Raw genomic sequence first — 21312 nt, 5'->3', positions numbered from 1 at the left:
CACTATCAAATTAATTTGAGGCACATAACTAGTTGAAATTATAGCAGGGCATGCAGACCCACACCCAACCTCGAAGTAAATATGTGATCCTCAATCGCCGCAGTGTGTTTGTATTTGTGAATGCGTGTGTGTGTGTGTGTGAATCAAGGGTTGCTGCTCGCCCTAAGCTAAAAATCTGACAAAAAGTTTTTAATACCAACGCCATGACTGAGTTTATTTATTTATTTATTATTATAATTTTAATGCTAGTGCCCAAAAAGCTGCCACTACTTGACTCAATGCATTAGCATAAAGCACGTTATATCTGGCATATTGTCGATGTGCACATACTCGTACATACATATGTTATATACCCGTGTATGTAGTATGTATGTGGAATACATAAAGGCAAAGTGGGACGCAACCAAGTCAAAGCATACTCAATAACAAAGCACGCCGCTGCGTTCCACACTCACACAGCAAGGCGCAGAGACAGCAAGAGAGAGACGCAGGCGCACAAACAACTGTTGACTCCTTTGTGGGCAAAAAGGACCTACACACAAAGCAGGCGACGCGTCGGGTAAACCGGTAGTCGAGCCCAAGTCGAGTAATACAACAGCCTCGTAGCTCGCAGCTCGCAGCTCGTAGTGTTTCCTTGAACTTTTCAAGTGAACTCAAGTTTATAATTTCCACAGCAAGTACTCACACATGCACACCAAGAGCACCAGAAAGACAGGCAAGGACAGAGCCAGGGGCCGGGGGCCAGGAGCCAGGAGCTGGAGCACAAAGGACTCACAGCAGCAGTGCCTGATCAACTGTTCAGGTCTATGTGAATGTACCTGGCTGGCTCTGGCTCTGGTTGCGCGCCGTCGAAACTAAACTTGCATGCCCAAAAAATTACTGTAGCATGACTTGAGTGGTAGATCCGACTGCGGTGGCCTGTAGACTTGCCAAGCCGATTGCTGCCCAACCACCCGACCAACCATCCAACTGCCAACCAACTAACCGACCACCCCACCAACCAACCGATCATCCGTCGTCTGCTCACCAATGGGCCCTATTTCAAACTTGTTTCCGCTGTCAACACATGCACCGTTGTTCTCGCATAGTCTTAAGCTTGCCAGCATTCCCGAATTATTTTCCCACCATCCGAAGGACCAAGCCAAACCAAACCGGCCTTCCTACCCTAATTGCCCCGACCAATGTGCAACAACAGCAGCATCCTTAATGTTATCTTGTCAATTTTAATTAGGATTTATAGGCATTTATTGCCATACAAATTCCAGTGAGTTTTCTTTAAGATCTATCCCCCGAACCATTTTTTAATTAGTGCAACAATTGTCGAATGATTTTGCACAACAGTGCATAGAAATAAAGCAAAATCCTGCCATGCCCAGGACAAATGTGCCGTTAATAAGAATTATGGTCCTGCACAAGCCCCCCAACCACTAAAGTCTCAGAGGCGGGGCCGCTCAGAAGAAACTTAAATTAGACAAAGAATGTGACAATTTTGAAATGTTAGGCGTTAACAGTTAAGAATTTTCATACATAATCCCAGATCAAAGATCACAAAAAGCTATGTGCCATTGAGCAGCTGAAGGAGCTCTTGAGAAAAGTGCTTCTTATTAAAAACAACAATGTTATGTGCACCCGACTCTTAAATACCCTGCATTTATATATTATTTTTTAATTACATTTTAATAACTTTAAAAAATTTAAATTAAATCAACAACAAACATAACATGGACACATAATACATTTACGACTACAACTTAATTTCGAAGATGTTATTTCCAGGGACCGCAAATAATGATTATTTTGTTTTTTTTTTAAATCCAAAAAATCATTTACTTATAAGCAGTAAGTGAGAAACCGAGGAGTTTACAGGTATTATTTTTTAAGGATTATCTATGCATTTTCACTATGATTTATAAATTTTAATATTTATCCAATCGCTCACAATTTAATGATTAATTTTGAGTTTTACTTTAAAAACTAACCAATAATCAATATTGATGAGGAAAAAAATAAAACATATAAAATAATGATTATTTTGATCAAAAATAAAACTCAAGCTGTCATTTTGTCTTTTTCATAAGGATTAAGGACAAAATTAATACAAATAGAGCAACATGGCTATAAACATATCTATATATCTCGTCATGCTGATCAAAAATGTGAATATTTTCTTTTTGGCCCTTTTATGTTTTGAGCACAGGGTATCAAGCTTGTATATAAAAAGGAGAAATTACAATATAAATATGAGATAAAGCTTAAAGGCCTAACTGAAAGTCGTGACATAAAATCACAAAATTAAAGAGAAACCTCATATAATATTTTTCCTTTAAGTAAAATACCAAATATAGATTATAAGTGTAGTACAAAATATTATAACAATTTTTCCTAAAATGTTTGTAATATAAGACAGTGTGATGCTTTAAAAGTTTAAGGTACAGAGTTCATAATTTCTCCTACCTGCTGTTCCACTCTTTCACTTAATCAAATCCCTTATAAATATATATTCAATAGAAAAGTTTTTTTATTCCAGTAGTCTATATATATTTTGTAGTAATGCAATTGTGTTCATCAAACTTCCCACAACATTCCTTGACATCAAGTGTCACTTCTGCTCGTAAATATGTTCCAGAACTTTCTCAGCACCCACCCATAAAATACCATATGTCCTTATAATTTCAATGCCCCACCCCTGACAAGTTTTATGGGCAACTTTACGCGCTAGCCGGTGGCGGTGGCGTCTACAAAAAATATGCAAAACAGACTGGAACAGGCCGAACTATCCGTTACCAACGTGGCCATAAGGTGATCGTGATCTATGAGCACATATATGTACATATGTGGGAACTAAGCTGCTCTATATGAAGGAATCGACCTTTTTCCATATACTGCTACATACTTGTATATACGTTTGAATATGTCGTAGCTATAGGGCTGACCAGGGCTGCCAAAGCTTGGCCAGGCGGCATGCATTTTGGTTTATGTATTTATGGGCGGTACTTGTATATAAACACGCGGAACGTTGTTGCCATGAGTAGCTTGTATAGTATATACACGTACATACATACATCCAAGTATATAGCTAGCTATATTTAAACTTGATGTGGCGCGCAAAGGCGAAACCACCCCTAGAAAGCCGCAGTCGGCTGAGGCGCAGGCGCAGACGCAGACGCTAACGTTGTTGCCCGATCAGATGTTAGTTTTCCCAAAGAGCCAACAAAAAAAAAAAAAAAGAAAAAAAAGTGAGTGAGTGACTGACTGACTGGCTGAATGGAATGCCTGAGCCGTAGCTGAGGTGTGTGAGTGTGGGTTGTTGTTGTTAGTGTTGTTGTTGTTGCTGTTGCCGGCACGAATGCATTAAGCATTAAGCAAGAGGAGGCAGCAACGGACACCCAATATCTAGGGGATGAAAAGTCATATCTATGTGTGTATGTGCGCGTGTGTGAGTGCGTGTGTGTGTGTGTGTGAAATAAATGCCGTTTGTTGTTATTTTCATTTCATTATGTGTTTTACATAAGCGGCAGCGCTGGCGCTGGCGCAGTCGCAGCCGCCGCAAGGATACGTTATATTTTTCCATTGTGTACGCCATCAGTCAACGAAGTCATTTCCGTCGATGTTGCTGCCACTGTCACTACCACTGCCAGAGCCACTGCCAGAGCCACTGCCACTGCCACTGCCGCTGCCGCTGTCGCTGCCACCACTGACGTCGCTGACGCCCCATGACATTTTGTGCTGCCAGTTTTAGGGCACGCGACACAGAACGCAAGCAGCTGTCCTGCCGTAAGGACCTATATTAAACGCAGCACATAACTAAACCATTACAGAGCTCAGAAACTGAGGAGTTCCAGTTCCAGAGGTTCTGCACCATTCGCTTACACCTCGTAGTCTTGAAGCGTGCGTTGAACGCGCTGGTCGCTGAGCAACTCCCCATTAGCTTCGAGAGCTTTCCCATGGCTGCCACACTTAGCTATAGTCTAACGCCAACGCCTACAACCACAACCACAATTACACAACTAAGCCAATCGAGCCAAAACGGTTCAGCCCACAAGGCGCCGCGCGCCATGAAGGAGAACTTTAATGTCCATGCGACTGTGACGCCCCTCAGTGCTCCCCTAAATGGGGCGCAGAGCAAAGCTTTTGGCAAGATAATCGTCCATAATGTGCTCAGTGAGAGCAATACGAATGCCTTGCATTTGGCAACCACTGGATCGAACACCATTATTCGCAAAATCAAGGATTTCGGCATGTTGGGTGCAGTTAATAATGCAACGGCAACGACAGCAGCGATATCGGCAAGCCGGCTCACTCTCAATCGGAAGCGTCCTCTGGGCGAATCGAAGTCGGTGAATGAGTTGAATAAAGGGCCACCACCCACCAGCACTGCAGCTTCCGCTTCGGCCACCAAAAAGAGCAAACTTCAGCAGCCGAAGGCAGCCAAGAAGCAAGAGAAGCAGCCACCGGCGGAGAAATTGTCAACCAAACCATCACTCAAGGCTGCGGCTTCACTCAAAACCCCACTAGATGCAACAACGGTGGCTGTCAAGCCCGCGGGAACACCCGGGCGTAAAGGTCTGCCCCTGCCCCAAGCTGTGGCGCGTCGGAACGCCCGGGAACGAAATCGCGTCAAACAGGTGAACAATGGATTTGCTGCCCTACGTGAACGCATACCCGAGGAGGTCTCCGAGGCTTTTGAGGCACAGGGAGCGGGTCGTGGCGCTAGCAAGAAGCTCTCCAAAGTGGAAACATTGCGCATGGCTGTGGAATACATACGGAGTCTGGAGCGTTTGCTGGGCTTCGATTTTCCACCTATGGGCTGTCATTCGACGAGCTCGTCCAGTGGAGAGGATAGCTTCATGTTTATCAAGGATGAATTCGATGGACTCGACGATCATTTCGATGATTCCCTAAGCAATTACGAACTGGACGAATCGGCAACAGCGCAACTATTAGACAGACACGCCACCAAGGCACCCAACTCACAGCTCTCACCCACACCAAGTGCCATTGATGCACATGAACGTGAACATGAACAAGAACAGGAACAGGAACGGGAGCGAGAACGGGAACGGGAACGAGAGCAAAGAGATCTGGATTTGGAGCAACTGTTGCCGAGCATAACCATGTTAAATGGCCTGCAATATGTACGCATTCCTGGCACAAACACATATCAGCTATTGACGCCCGATATTATGTTGGGCTCGCCGCCAAGCTCCAGTGTGGATGAGGAGCATTTTAATGCCTTAATTGACACAAATTGCCTGAGCAACGGCAGCGGCAGCGGCAGCACCACCACCACTAACAACAACAACAACAACAACAGCTCCCCCAATACCATTCGAGGTGATGTCACAGCTGATCTGCATAGGACGACGGGCACATCGTTGAAGGCACCTGCAGCTGCCGCCAGCAACGGTGAATGTGTAAAATTTGTGCCAGCATTATCGCGATCGCCCGTGCCACAAGCGGCAGCAGCAGCAGAAGTAGCGACGGCAACAGCGACACCGACAGTAACAACAGCCACACCAACAACATCCCCATTGAGCAGTTCATCATTGAATCAAGCGGCAAGGACTGTCGGAGTTTCACCTGTCGCCGCCGCTAATGAACTCTTATTGCAGACGTGTGCCGCAGCCGTATTGTTGCAACAACAACAACAGCAGCAGCACCAACACCAGCAGCAGCAGCAGCAGCAACAACAACACCAGCAGCAACAACTACTTGGCCTGCACGCCGCATCCAGTTTGATTAAACAGGAATACTGCGAGGGCGATTTTATGCACCTCAACTCAACGCCCGCCAACAAGACGCTTAGCTATCAGCAGCAGCAGCAGCAACAACAACAACAACAGCAACAGCAACAAATACTGTGCTCACCGGTGCTGCCCGCCTTCTATGACAACGAGCCCACATCCTTTTATGATAATGTGGTCGTTGGTCTGCCCAGTTTCAAAAAGGAGTTCAGCGATGTCCTTATGGACAACTCCACGGCTACAACCACCGGCACAGGTGGTGGTCTATCCGATGAGAGCATGATCGATGCCATTGATTGGTGGGAGGCACACACGCCCAAATCCGATGCTGGCTGTGGCAACGATTCATCAGCGGTGCTCATGTGAGCTTCATAAAATACCAAAAAAAAATACAAATAATATTAATAACGTTGAAGAAAAACACGAATACAAAATATAGCCAAAAGGGGCGCGAACAGTCAGCTGCAGTTTAGGCCATATAGAACCCATAACTGCTTCATATAGTTAGGCTTATATACTACGTTACATTAGTTGAGACAGTCAGTCCTGTACATAAACTTGCTCTTTGTAGTCATCTAGTGATATACGCATATGTACTATATATATGCATATATATATATATATATATATATATATATATATATATATATATGAATATGAAAAACTTTCACACGAAACAAAAACAGACTTTAAAAAAAATAATAATAACGTTGAGTAGATCTTAAATTATTTGCCCTTTTTTTGCCTAACCTAAGGATATAATTTTTTTTCATAGTCCTAAGCATATTTTTAATGACGTTGGTTTGAGTTTGAAAAAAGAAAAATGAAAAATAAAACTAGAAAAACTTTTTAAAAATATGTTTGCAATTTTATTTTATAAATATATATAAATAAATAAATATACATATATATTTTTTGTCTATTCCAGCAAATCGAAGATTTCAATTTGTTTCCCTCAATTTATAGAATAAAGAAAACTATTCACAGATAAAACAAGGAACACTGATCCTCTTTCAGTTCCGTTTACTGATGTTTAATAATGCAAAATATATTTCGATTGCGATTTAGAGCAATTGCAGAGAAATTCGACTGCTTAGAGCATGGTTGATGTTTATTTGATGATCATAATACCAATAGTTTCCAATCGGGGAGCGCCCTAATCAAGTGTCAGAATTTTGAATTATTTTTCAGACAAATCTATGACGATTTAAAGCTTGGAGAGAAGAGCTGCAGAAAGTTTGCTAGTTGAGGATGTTTTCCCATATGTTGCAACGGTTTGTTTTTTCTCAACTGCTAATGACAATCAAACATGCACAGTCATTACACACACACACACACACACACACACACACACACACAAACATACATACACACTTCCGCGTCCTCATACGTTGAAATAGACCTTTGGTTCCTGCTTTCGTTCGTTGGCCGGCCCGCCAGAATATTAAAAAAGGAATAAAATCAGCATATCATGTTCATTTTCAGGAGCGGCGAAGCATGCAAGGACATACGCACGAGCACACACACACGTACATATACACTCCCAGGGAATGGCAACATTTGCATAAGCATTGGTCTGGGCACAGAGTCCTGGGCACATGGTCCTGGGCATGAGCAAGTAAGGCACTGCGCATGAGCGCGTTGCTTGCTTTTATTTAAATGAGCCAGCCAGCCAGCCAGACATACATACGTGCATGTGTATGTTATGTCCTGATAAATGACAGTCTCGTATGCTGACAGTGACTGACATGCTCGTACTAGTAGCTAGGGTCCGGGACGTGGGAAATAATGCAAGTGTTGGCATAACGGTCCGAAATTAAATATGTTCCTCTGCAATCAAATGTTGATGGGCATAATCAAAAACCAAAAATATAAATAATGCATGCATTTTTTTCAGTACTTTGTTGCGCCTTGACACTCATAAAGGATTAGATGCAGCTACAAATCGGGATATTAGTTGAAATCAAGATTTGTCGATACAAAGTAAGAAACATTTGTTACACTCCCTAATTTCCAGACCCAAGCAGGCAATATTGGTGTTGGCTTTTGTCAGAGAATACGTGAATCAAAAAGGGAGGCAGTACTTCGTCCTTAATATTAAGCTCCTTTTCAATTATGCTCAATTATAAGCCTAAACACGAAGCTAGTGTATTAAAATGGATAATGTTGGCATTATCATAAACGGTTTTGCTTTGAATTTTGTAGAAATTAATATTTTAATGTGTATTGAATATTATTTGAAAATGTTTTTCGATTTATTCGTTGATTATAGAATAGTTATAAGAATATTTTTTACTCTCAGTTTCCCATCACCTTATGACAGTTTTCAACTTAAGAAAGTGCGTTCGCACAAGGTTTTTGAAATGTTTATGATATTGGAAATTGCTTGAAAACTGTCAGTGCACATAAAGTCTCTGTAAAATTTGCATCCAAGCTGGAGGAGATTTTTCTTTTCAGTCAGCTGCGCTCCCAGTCCAGAAGTAGTTTTTAAGAGCTTCTCTATAACTCCACCTAAGTTTTGCCTAAGCTCTGCCCCACCTCAGCTAAGATACCACCAATAGAAAACTAACCATTTCTACAGCTAGCATTGTACAGCTTTTCTTCACAATACAAACAGTACGGATGAGCAGCTCGACTGAACTTCAAGCTTGTTTAGTAATCAATAAGTAGAGACGTAACTACTCAGTAGTAAGTTCTACCTATTATAATTAGCGATAGTCTTAGACTCCTGCGCATGCGTCATCTTCACATCAGGCTCTTCGCCTGCATCTTTACCTTCGCCTCAGGCAGCAGCTGCCTTTGGTAATGACTGAGCACAAGACAAAAACCCGCCAACGAAAAATGATGCAAAATTATTTACAGACCCATCAATACACACACACACACATATGTTTATTATAGAATCACACTCACATCCACGTATTTGTAAGTACAACACGAGCCGGAGAATAGCAAAATCAATTGAAAATCTTTAGCCCAAAATAATATTTCAGAATGCGCAAGAGGGGGACGCACATGGCCAGACGTAAAGTAATGCGGAAGAAAAACAAAAAACAATGCCAGGCAGCCAGGCTGGGCTAGAGAGGGCAGATCCTGCAGCCAGGCAGTTGCATCTTGTGCATCTGCGCCTGCGCCTGCGCCTACAACTGCAACCCCCCCTGGCAGTGACTGCCGATCTGTTTGCCTAGGCAGTACATACCAATACTCGCACAAACAAACACACACACACGCACACACACACACACACACACGGTTCGTCCTCACGTGTCAGGATCAGAAAACGCTTGTGGGCGCCATAGCCATGAACATGAGCAATGAACAGTTAAGTTCTCCTATTTTCCTTTCTCATCACGACAGTCCGTTAGCAGTGAAAATTGTTGCTCTACACCGTTAGGTTTATTAATATTTGGCCCAAGTAATACGACACGCCCTAAAACGGCGCTTCCCCTGCTACATACATACATATGTATATATGCACCTTTCGATACACCTTCGATTTCTCGCCGTTGTTGTAGGAACGCGTATTTCTCGTATTTCGCATTTCTCATTTCTCGCCGCCGCTTGTCAAAAAATCAATTTCATTTGCCGTTATATGCTTTTTGAAAAATAATAAAAGGCTTAGGCATCAAGAATTGTTCATTCGTTCGGTTGTTCGTTTGTCGCACAATCGATCCGTCGATCCGTCGAACCGTCGATCGATCGTTGCCTTCTGTGCGTGCGTCCTTCTGTTCTTGTATTTGGTTACAAAAGAATCCTGACGCATTGGGTGCCATTCCCTTTGATTTTCTGTAAGCTGTACAGTTATGTATGTACATACATATGTACATGTAGGTTCATGCCCCCTGCCCTGCTCGTGTCACTCTCTTGAATATTCATAAATCATTGTAATAACTCATTATTATCGCTCGATCGTACGTTTGTTCGTTTGTTCGTTCGTTCGTTCGTTCGTTGTTCTGCTCCACACTCCATATCCATATACGTTCAGTTAGCGTGTGCGCATGCGCATGCTGCTCGTTGGCTTTCGGCTCGCTTATTGTATTCTCTCCTTTTTTTACTTACTTGCGCACCCGCTATATCAACTGTTATGTCGAGCAGTTGTCGCCTGGGCGTATTACATTACCGGCCAGATGCTCAGCCGGCTGCTTCAACTCCTTTTCGCAACTTGTGCTCAACACGCACGCACTCTCTGCGGTAGCTCAAGTTTTCTTTGGCTCGTTGGCAGAGAAAACTGGATAGGTGCCTTGGGTGCTAACCCTCTGATATGCACAAGTCGAGCCTTTACAATGGCATTAATTTGCATATCTGCCTGTGTTAGTCCCAAGTTTTCAAATTATTTCGAGCTCAGTTATTTGTACTCCAACTGTCGCAACAGAGGAAATTGAAATAGGATTCTATTTGTAGAGCTTAGCTTTTACTCTCCACCTCAGTCAGAAACAAGTGAAGTGAGTTATTGAGTGAGTTAGAATTATATTTGTAGAATTTATTTCGTGGGATTTTTACACATTTTACGATATAAACCAAACACATACTAACATCCATTTTTAGTACAAACAGCATTTTGAAAAGCATTTCCAATATTTAATATTGGAAATCAATACATTTTCTATACTAAGAAAGAACTAACACGTTTTTTTTATTTATAGTATGCCCATTAATTATATCTGTTTATACTTCTATAATAAACCCTAGTTAATACATATGTACATATTAGCCTTTAAAATAATCTATATTTCGTTTTTCAAAAACCCATGCTAATACCACTAACTTATAAAGTTGTTGAAAAAAAGAATTTATAATTAACACTTAATGAAAATTGGCCACAAAACATTACTTAGAAGTGTATTTTCTGTTTTCTAAGAAACATACATGGTTTCAAAAACTGCTAGAGCATTGCTATTTGGAAATATATACAAGTATAGTCCAGTTGGGTTGGGGATTTACCTAAATATTGCTTACAGTGCCGGCAATTTACAGAAAATTGTAATAAATCTATAGCTATGCGGAAAAATGCGTTTACTGATGCCCCCAAAAATTATTAAAATAACTTCATTTAATTTTGTATTTACTTTAATTTTAGAGTCCTATATTGGCCTTCCTTTTCCCCAAAAAAGTACAGAGTAGTTGGCCGGAATGGCAATCCAATTTTCTCCCACCGGCTTAGAGATTTTCCTTATTCTCTTTTTATTCCTTTTTCCCTTTTTCTGCCTTTCTTCATCTAAATAGCTCTTAAGCTATCTCCTGTACTATCTTTTTTTTAGTTGTTTAGGTCTATAATGTCTCGGACAACATATGGCTATGAATCGGGGCATAGCTGGCCAAATGGCGGCATTAATAGACACCATAATATTCTTATTTTTAAGGATTTCTTATTTTGTAAGTTTAAATTATAACTTAATATTAGTAAACTGTTTATACAGCACTATTTGTTGATCAAGTATTAAAAAAATACATAAACTAAGCTTGGTATCTATATTTGTTTGTACATACAAGTATATTTGTGTTGTTTTATTTTTTATTAAAATAAAAAGTAAGGTTTTTGGATACCCTGTTTAAAGAGTTGAGCGCGCTCGATTCTAGCATTCCTTTCTTGTTTAATCTCGTTTTTATTTTGGGTGAATCAAATCTGGTCGAATAGTAAAATATTAACGTTTTTAAAAATAATTTTTAAACAGCAATATGTTGCAATTAGAAATACCAATTGCTGAACTTGATTTGCGTTCTGAAACTTCTCCCCGATCACACTTACACATGCGACTAACACCTATTTCTGATTTTACACGGTCCTTTTTTACACGATTTGAACTTAGCACGGTTTGAAAATTAAAAATTTTATAAAATGTTGAACGACTTTATTCCATTTAGCACGATTCAAAGTAACATATAATCGATGTATTTTTATAGCCTGTACCCAAAGGGTGAAAGGCTATACTAGTTTTGTGCGCATGTATGTAACACACAGAAGGAGCCGTGGCAGACCCCACAAAGTGTATATATTATTGATCAGGATGACAAGACGAGTCGATATAGCCATGTCCGTCTGTCCGTCCGTTCGTCTGTCTGTATGAGCGCAAGGATCTCAGGAACTACAAGAGCTAGAATAACCAAACTTGGTATCGAGGTTCCCCCAAGTCCTAGGCAGGTCAAGTTTATTTTTTTATTCTGATACACCCCCCCACTCCCCCGCAATTCGTGTTTTTGTTTATAAATTGCGTAATTCTTGGAATTTTGAAATCAGTTACATCCAGTTAGTGTTTATGTGTCCGTGTTTCCGCCAAGTTGCATCATGATAGGTATTTTCTGAATATATTTTCTTAATAAATAAATTAATTTTTTTTTAAATTTAATTTTTAATTTTTCTTTTTTAATTTTTCTTTTTTAATTTTTCTTTTCTGTGGAGAGTACAGGCTATTTTACTGTCGGGCTTGCTCGACTGTAGCGTTCTATCTTGTTTAACACGGTTTTTCTTTTACACGACTTTTTCTGGAACCAATCTACCGTGTATAAACAGAATTAGGTGTACTTATAGCAGTACATAATATATGATATATGTATACATATGTACGTGTACATGTATGTAATTTTAAGTAAAGTAGACTTATTGACACAATGTTTGCGATTACAAAAATTGTGAATGACTTGCTGGTTTTGAAACCAGTTAAGACGCAGTAAGAGTTAAACCAAACAGGCTCGCGCTCCTCGTTCCCAATTATATCAGTTTATTTGGCTCAAAAATTAAGCAGAGCCTAAGCCATGTACTTAAAGTTAAGCAGTTTTTCGGCAATGTCGCTCGTCGAGTGCCGGCCACTTCAGTCAACAATGGGCGCTCTTAAGTGTGCGCTTTGTGCCTAAGCCCTTAAGCGCTTAAACCGCAGTCGCGGCACCGCACCGGCAACGGCACAGGTCAGCAGTTCAGCAGTTCAGCAGGTTAACACTTTGAATGGGAAACCGTTAGCATTGCTGCTTTACAGCTTAGCGAGTGTTTCTTTGCTTTTTAGGAGCCTTGCTTTGTGGTTTACCTAAGTCTTAAGAGATCGTTTAATTCTGGTCGAAAAACTCGGACAATCCAAAGAGTTTCATTCATGACTTGCCCTGCACACAAAAATACTTTGTGCGCTCATTTACATGCTACAAGTATATACCAGTGCACAGATAAACCATTCAAATACATTATCCATATCCTGCCTGGCTGCCAGGCTGCCCGCCTTATGAGCAACATCTGTTGCGCTCCCATTCTAGTCTGACTTCAGTTTGTTGGGGATTCTCGACCTCAGCTCTAAATGACTTGTGTCATTTGATTGGTTCTGTCTGCTCCCAACTATGTATATATATACTTGCCATGTGTGCGCGTCCGTGCGTCCCGGGTGGCAGAGAATTGTCCTCATTGAGACATCAACTCGATTGTGCATCATTGCAACCAAAATTTTGACAGTTGTTGCCATTCTGCAGTGTCTGTGCATCAATGGCCATTCAAATGTGGCTCTCCATAGGCATCTCTTCTATTTCCCTACCTTTGCAGTGATTGAGTTGTCCTTGCTCCTTGCACACCCGAAAACAACCACTCACACACAGACACACACATTTTAAGTAGTCTTCGTTGTCATGCTGCTTGTTTTGATATTTCTTGCAGCGTTCCACGAAGCTGTCTATGCATCTCTATGTCTCAATGGAGTCTTGCTGCGAACTTGAACTTGATAATGCCAAGAGAGTTCGCTAATATGGGAAAATTCTATATGTAATGTGCAAAGTGTGTGGGGTCTAGTGGCAGCACAATGAAGGAAATTGCAAGAATGCTGAACATAGATGACTCAATCAATGCTGGGCCAGCTCGAGCACAACAAGTATTACTAAGAATTACTGAGAATTCCCCATTGGCAACACTAGCAAATGAAAATATTTACAAACTAAAACCATTGAGGAATTGAATTGAAACTATAACAAAGTCCTCATTTCTTTTAATAATCACTTAAATGAAGGGTACTTTTCATTTCAGTTTGTTCATAAGAGTTTGTGACGCCTGGCAAGAACTTATTCACCTAATTACATACATATGTATGTATGTATATTAATTTGACTTCGAAGAAAGTAACAATGGTTTAAGTAACCCTCCATTTTCTTGAGGGTTCTTGCGGAGGAAGACGATGTGTGGGTAGATACAAAAATTTAACATAATTTCCTTACTTGTTTGGAACGGAAGTCACATTGCAAATCCGGCCATTAGTTCACTGTACTGGTCTGGATTGGTTTATTATAATGATCTTTCACATTTACTTTCGACAGGACTCTCTCTCTCTCTGTTCTATCAAAATTATTCTTTATAATTATCTTCGGGGAAATCTCTAACCACTTACTGCTGTGAGTTGGGGCAAAGCTTGCCGGACTGGCATTTAAAATTTCCCTTACCGGGTTGGAGATTTCCCTCTTTTTCTTTTCGTCTCTCTCTTTCCACCTTTCTCTTTTCCTGTTTCTCTATCTCTCTTTCCTTCTTTCTTTTTCCCTTTCTCCTCGTACTTTTTCTAATTAGTTGTTAAATAGAATTAAATTTCCACCTCTATCTACATTTTGTATAGTTTTTTAGGTCTTTAACCACATATGGCTGTGAATCGGGCCAAATAAAATTCCCCCAACGTGTCGGATGCATTAATAGACGTTATTGTTCAGCTTTGTTTTAAGCTTTCTTATCTTTTAAGTTTAGTTTAAATTGTTATATTAAGTTATATTATATAATCGACAGAATTATTGTTGATATTCTAAATAAAATAAAATAAAAATTTGTTGCATCATTTGGAACTTAGTTCTATCCTTAACCTTTACAATATACTAGTATGTGTGTTCAAGGGCGTACGCAGCTTTTTGCAAAGGGGTGGCCAAAAAAAATTAAAATTTTGATTCAATAATGCATATCATCAATAAAAAACTTCAACAAATCCAGCTCTGTTCCATTTAAAGATGCAATATATATATAAATATATTAATGAATGTGTGGTCGACTTCATATTGCGAAATTGAAACACAAATCCTCTCAAAGAATGCTGAGATGGCACAATTTATGGCACATACGTGGTATTATGTATTGTGGTTTTTACATTTACATTTTGTCTTTCATTTATTTATTATTTATCAATTTAATACTGTGTATGGTTATGTATATTGTGGTTTTCTTATTAATTATTTTCTTTTTCCCAGGTTGGTAATATGGAAATAAACATTTGCATTTTACCATTCATTGGAACTATGACTGCAAAATCATTAAAAATATGGCATACACATATGTTGACAGAACGCAAGTCCAGTAAGGATCGTGAGTTCGTAGAAAACTTGCCTCATGCAAGTAGTCCACCTACGACAATAAGATTATATATAATAGCATCGGAAAATTTGATTAGTGTTATCATCATAGAGGTAGTAGCTGAGACTCCCAATATCTCTTTTGGATCGACTCAACACTGTTCAGTTGATGTTTTGGATAAACGCCAGACTAGTATCCCATTAATGCGGCGTTACATTCCAGCCTGGCAGATTTGACTTTCTGTTAATTCTTTCCATTTTGAAAACTCAAATATCCGCTACAGGTAACGATCCATGAATGAAGATTTGCATTCAAATACAAACAAATTTTATTTTTCAAATTTGTCTAAAATCATATTACAACTAATTGAATGAACTAACTAAAAAACAAGTAAAGTTCTTAATACTAAACTCAATATGTATTTTAAGTTGACTAAAATGGATGAACTTTCGGTTCATTGCGATCGCATTATGGGCCCTTTATTCAGTTAACAATATCAATGCATGTTATTGCGATGTCAAAATATTGATGCAGAAACTGTTTGTCCTTGATTCGCAGTGTTGTTGGATATTTGTTAGCATTACGAATACGTTGGGCAGACTGCCCCATACCTTTCACTAAGTTAAGTTGACACTTCATTTGTAGAGGGGCAGCGATTACGTTGTTTGTCGATTTGTAACGCGATTAATGGCCATTGTGAAGACCTCGGCGGCCCGATCGACCTTATCGCCCCGATCGGGATTGTGACAAATGCAAATGCCATTGTTTGAGAATCGCCAGTAGTTTATTAAATATTACGATTACGAAGTGAAGCGGCAAGAAAGGTGCATCGCGACCAACTTGCTGCATGCAACAAGCCAACTACTTATATCAACTACAATAAAAACGAGTAATGTAACTGGCATGCAAATAATTTCAGGTGCTACCTGCTGCTACTCTTTCTTGATCTTTCTGAGCATTTGCTATTCTACGTTTAATTAGCTACGCTGGCAGACGGGCAGAGAGTCCTCTGTCGGTTTTCACTTTTAAGCCTTGATATTTTCTACATTTGGTTTTTTTTTTATGTATTTTGCCATTCTACTACATATTCAACTTTTTATGAGCATCATATTACGAAACGGAAATCCTTTCGGTTTCATAGCGAAATTCGCTTATCTTCCGCACTTCCTCAAACCTTTTCACAGTTCCACACACCAGCCTGAACGATCCTAACAAGATTAATGAAGGGGGTGCAGCGGCAAAAAGGACACTGCCGCTTGCCGCAGGTCGTTAGCACACACACACACGCACAATCATGCACGCACAAGGATCTATGTGTAAGGATACACCACCACACATTTTGTTTGGTCATTGTCCTTTTTTGCGCTAGGCAAATAGTGACGTCGGCGATTTCGTCGCCATCCTTAATGTCGGCGTCTGTGGCGGCGTCTCTGCTACGGTTACCAATTTATTTTCATTTTTTATAGATATTGTATGTACCTGTGCATGAAATCCAATACCATTAACTATTTAGAGCCGGAAGTTTGTACATTTATTTGCTTTTTTATTGCATTCACCAGTCTGGAACCCTTTGGCATCTTCCGCCTGGCAGGCAATCCTAGTGCAGCGCTTGATGGTCAACCGTCACCTTTCCCTTTCCTGTGATATATGAAACGCACTCCTCTAAAGATACATCTTTAACCTTTAACCCTTCTTGCATTTCATCACTACTGCTAGTTTTTGTGGCACGTACATATTTTAATTGGGAGTATCGGAAAATTTATTTAGTTTAGTTTTAGGGATCTACTCGAACATCTTTGGGACCAATTTTTTCAAAATATAAAATATTTTAACCACAAAAAATACGAGAAGTGGAAGTTCAAGAAAATAATCTATAAAATATGTAAAATATATCTTCTTTGCTTGTTTACTCCACTTTAGCTTTGAAATTATATTTCATCTTTTATTATTTCAGTTTTTTAATCGTAATTTGCTATTTTATTGTGATCTTACTTCTTCTTTAATTTTTATTGCTATTTCTTCATCTTCATTTCTTTTTTTTTTTTGTTATGTCTAATAAGGTCTCTGGCTACCCTCTGCTGTGCATCGGGGCATAGGTGGCCGTTTGGCAAATAAAATTCCCCCACCGAGTCGGATTCGCTAAAAGATATTTTTGTAATTTCTGTAGGCTTTTTTTTATTCTTAAGTTTTATTTAGTTTAATATTTACTGTAATGATTTTGTTATCTTTTCAGCTTAGTTTGTTGATGAAATAATTAAATAAAATAAAAAGGATAAATGTTAGAGATGAACTTTTTAAAAAACTCTTCGTATTTATAGGCCCCCACTAATCCAAAAAGAGTTTATTGATATTCGCTCAAAAGTGATTTTAAAACATAAAAAAATCTGTAGATTATAGTATACTGGCAGCTTAAACAGCAGATTTGTCCGAACAAGAGATGTTATCAATTGGGCTACGCTTTTCTAACCAAGGTTGAGTGCTAATCCGGCAAGATTTCGCTGAATTTGTTGAGCTGAGGGCTATGAACGCTGAAACAATACCTACCTGATATAAAAAAAAGCATGATTACAGAAATGAACCTTTTTTGTGGGAAATAGCTGGAAAAATAGGAGGAGTCCATTCCCTAAAAGCCTATATTTTCGCCAACCACAGGTTACATTTTCTTTTAAGCGATTTAAATTCTGTTCCTCGCACATTCGAGCCACAATTTCGACATTATACACTTTTTTAGGAATTGCCAAATGTTCACTCGATTTGTTAAAAGTTTGTCCATGTATTAAATCTAAGTATTATAGCATTCTTCTTCTACTTCTTAGTAAATTTAATGTATTCACAAAACACTTGAAATAAATACGCCAAGAATAGTGGAAAAACACCAATTACATCAGCTCATTGACATATATTACCAGAGTCATATATTTCCAGGGTATACAAACAAAAGTTAAATCAAATTAAATCGTAAGTGAATAGCCGATTATGTTAATTTCTCCGATGGCGCATAATATTAAGTAAAAACGCAAAAACAACCCAAAGTACGGGAAAGTACATTAGTGTCAAGGTTTAATGCGTTGCTGTTTTTTTTTTTTTTTTTTTTTAAATTCGCTAAACCACATTAACAATTATAGTATATGACTAATTAGTATAATCAATAAATCATCACTCTATCTATGTATTCGGCGAGCATATAAATGAAGAATTGATTTTAAAAAACATACAACTATTCCATTATCTAGTTTATTAAGGAACTGTATAGGAAGTTTCGGTGTTCATTCAAATCATTTGTTTAGATCGAAGATTTTCCAATATGTATATACACTTACTATATACTATATGATTCTTCGTATCGTCGTATGTACGACTACCTCTCCGGATATTCAATGTTTATTGAAAACACTTCTGTGTTGTCTGTAGAACGAGTGGAACTCTATCGAATCACGAAATATTTAAATTTTTGCAGTTCTTAAACTGCTTTTGCTTTTCATATATTTTTTAAAAACTTTTTTGGGTTTCATAAAAACCGTGTGACTTATGCAATAAATATTTCACAAAAAAAAATCACATTATAATCTAGAGTTTTAAAAAAAAGAAAGTGTATATGTATGTAAATATATTGGTCACCACCCGCTTATACCAAAAAATAAACAAATGAACTTCCTCTAAATTTTTCAGTGCACGCGTAACTCATGTGATTGACTCTCAGGCTAACTGGTTGGATGCTGGATAGATTAGGTTTTGGTTTCGATTTCGGTTTCGGCTTGGGTCCGTGCAGCGGTTCAACAGCTCATGGTTCATGGGGATATTCGCATAGTTCGTTGGCTCGTGGTCAATTTTTTCGTTCGCGTTTTTGTTCTTTCGCCGATCCTCAGCTCTGCCGCAATGAAGGGCTAGTTGTTATATATATGTACAGTTAAAGTTACAGTTACAAGCAAATACTTAACGACATATTATCACACAGCACTGCGCGCCGTCTGAGCTTACTTTTTTGTGGGGGGAGGAGGGGGGTTGGCTGCTATTGAATCTTTGGGGACTCGAATCTACGCCACCACCTGGTGCTTGCGCGGCTCCAAAGACACATTGAAGCCATTCTCCAGCTTCAAAATGATATCGGCCTGCAGCTTGAAGTCCGCCTCCGTTTCGGTCGAGTGCACAATATAGTTACGTATGATGGTCGAGAGGAGGACCTTCAGCTTAAGCATTGCATACTTGCGACCCACACAGCTTCGGGGTCCGGCACTGAATGGAATGAAGCTGTAGTAATGGCGATTGGCCATGCGCTCTGGCAAGAAGTTGTCCGGGTCGAATTTGGTCGGGTTCGGGTAGATGTCGGCACGGCGGTGCACGCAATATTGCAGCACAACCACGGTGGTGCCCTTGGGCACCATATACGGACCACTGGCCAGCTTCACATCGTGATCCAGACGACGGGCGATCAAGGGTACTGGTGGGTACAAGCGCAGCGTTTCGAGTATGACACGCTCCAGATATTTCATCTCCATGGTATCGGCAAAGGTACAGTCGCGCAGCATATTCTCACCGAATATGGCCTTCTGCTCGGCATAGACGCGCTCTTGGATGTCCTTATGGATGCCCAGCATGCAGAGCGTGAAGCTTGAGCCGGCCGATGTGGTGTCGTGACCCTCGAACATAATAGTGTTCACCTCATCGATGATGTCCTTCTCGTTCCACTCAATTTCGGGATTCTTGGCCATCTCCACCATGGCGTCCAACAGGGCCAAACGACGCTTGGCACCCACATCGTTCTCATCAATGTCATCCAGATCATCGCGCAATCCCTCCTTCGTTGCAGCCGGACGCTGTTTGGGGGTCTCCTCCACCTCTTCGACAATAGCACGTGTATCCGCTTGGAAATTCTCCTTGCGATCCTTTACCACCTTGCTGGTCATGCCCAAGATAATGCTCATCATCTTGTCGCCCTTCTCGCGCAGCTTGGTGAACTTGTAAATGGAGTCCAAGCGATACAGAAGCTTCACCTGACGCTTGTGGATGATGTCGCACATGTCGACGACGGCCTGGGCATACTCGAAGCTCTTGTTGCCTTCGGGCAGCTTCTTCACGCCCATGGCTGTTGAGAGGAGAATGTCGACGGTGGTCTGTGACATATAATCGTGGACATCGAACGGCTTGCCAGCCTCCTTGCGCATACGCTCCACCACCATCTTGGAGTGATCGACAAATGTGGGCACGAAGCTCTTCAAAATGCTCTGATGGAAGGTGGGTGCAATCATCTTGCGATGATGACGCCAATGGTGGCCATTACTAATAAGTAATCCATCACCGAACCAGGGCTTGAAGTAACGATATTCCTCCGCCTTTGTCAAATGCTGGTGTCCACTCAATATCAGCTCAATGTCACTGGGATTGGTGAGGAAGACGAGCAGCACGTTGCCCAGCCAGGCCTTCATTGTCTCGCCATATTTGTTCAGATAGCCCAGACCGACAGACAGAATTTCAGCATTGCTTAGACCTGCTGCCAAATGTGCCTGTCCCAATAATGGCAGAGTCGGTGGCATCGGTATATTGGCCACCATGCGGTACTCGCGACTGCTTCGGTGCCAATACTCGTAGAGAGCCAGCACCACCAGCGTACCGACCAAGCCTGTCAGCAAGGGGCTGAAGCCACCGCCACTGGCGGCGCTTTGCTGTGCAGCCTGCTGCAGTGTCTCCTGCACCGTTTCCACAGACATATCGATTAGATTCTTTCCCGTGCGGTCCTTGTGCTTTTAATCCAATCGTAATCCTTGTGCTTGTGTCACTTGTATGCTGCTTTGCTCTATTCTGCAACCGCTTCACAGCGCTGCGAATGTTCTACTGTGTCTTCGGTCTCGGCGTTTGGACAATTTTATGGCACAACTACCGCCTTGGACCTCGCACCATGGCAGGCCATGCGTCTAAGTAGACAAGTGTCAAGCATATGCGTTGCTTTCAAATTTGCAAAGCAAATTCCTCACCTACTCGCCACTTAAGTCGCTTCTCCAGCTCTACTGAGCCGCTGCCCTTTGAAAAAATGACGATGGAACGAGCGTGTGTGTGTGTGTGTTTGTGTGTCACTTGTCGTCGATGTCGTCCAAGACAGGGTTTCGTCTCGGCCGTCATACAATGTTTCCGGCTCAGCACGCGCACGCTGTTCCCAGCCAGAAAAGTGAAAACCCTGCATCTACATACATAGATATTAACTTAATATAATCGCTTAATATACTTATATTTTTCTTTCATGTCCCCCTTCTCATGTTGGCCAAATCACCATGATCAGCTGCAGAAAGG

At 40.6% G+C, this 21312-nt stretch overlaps 2 protein-coding genes across 2 annotated transcripts; one reads left to right on the top strand and one right to left on the bottom strand.

Moving 5' to 3' along the window:
• Positions 1 to 3944: 3944 nt before the first annotated feature.
• LOC115626956 (achaete-scute complex protein T8) lies at positions 3945 to 6110 on the top strand. Its single transcript, XM_030522471.1, has 4 exons — positions 3945 to 4994; positions 5094 to 5274; positions 5347 to 5474; positions 5748 to 6110. Exons 1-4 carry the CDS (start codon positions 3945 to 3947, stop codon positions 6108 to 6110), a joined length of 1722 nt encoding a protein of 573 aa, XP_030378331.1.
• A 12488-nt stretch (positions 6111 to 18598) lies between these two features.
• Positions 18599 to 20875, bottom strand: LOC115627013 (cytochrome P450 4g1). The gene is made up of 2 exons (XM_030522534.1): positions 19009 to 20875; positions 18599 to 18914 (listed from the first exon to the last, which is right to left on the bottom strand). Exon 1 carries the CDS (start codon positions 20733 to 20735, stop codon positions 19065 to 19067), a length of 1671 nt encoding a protein of 556 aa, XP_030378394.1. The 5' UTR covers positions 20736 to 20875; the 3' UTR covers positions 18599 to 18914; positions 19009 to 19064.
• Between the last annotated feature and the right edge of the window lie 437 nt (positions 20876 to 21312).

This window comes from Scaptodrosophila lebanonensis, unplaced genomic scaffold (assembly GCF_003285725.1).
Source record: "Scaptodrosophila lebanonensis strain 11010-0011.00,11010-0021.00 unplaced genomic scaffold, SlebRS2 tig00000089-arrow-pilon, whole genome shotgun sequence".
In the NCBI taxonomy this organism is placed as follows: domain Eukaryota; kingdom Metazoa; phylum Arthropoda; class Insecta; order Diptera; family Drosophilidae; genus Scaptodrosophila; species Scaptodrosophila lebanonensis.
Note: the sequence above shows the minus strand (reverse complement) of the source record. Positions and strands in the feature narration are given on the sequence as shown.

What these genes read in the sequence shown, in the direction of transcription:
- LOC115626956 (XM_030522471.1), top strand. Translation starts at nt 3,945, where the DNA reads ATGGCTGCCACACTTAGCTATAGTCTAACGCCAACGCCTACAACCACA. An exon ending in AGCTCTCACCCACACCAAGT is followed by an intron (nt 4,995 to 5,093) that starts GCCATTGATGCA and finishes CTGGATTTGGAG; the next exon opens with CAACTGTTGCCGAGCATAAC. An exon ending in GAGCAACGGCAGCGGCAGCG is followed by an intron (nt 5,275 to 5,346) that starts GCAGCACCACCA and finishes GTGATGTCACAG; the next exon opens with CTGATCTGCATAGGACGACG.
- LOC115627013 (XM_030522534.1), bottom strand. Translation starts at nt 20,735, where the DNA reads ATGTCTGTGGAAACGGTGCAGGAGACACTGCAGCAGGCTGCACAGCAA.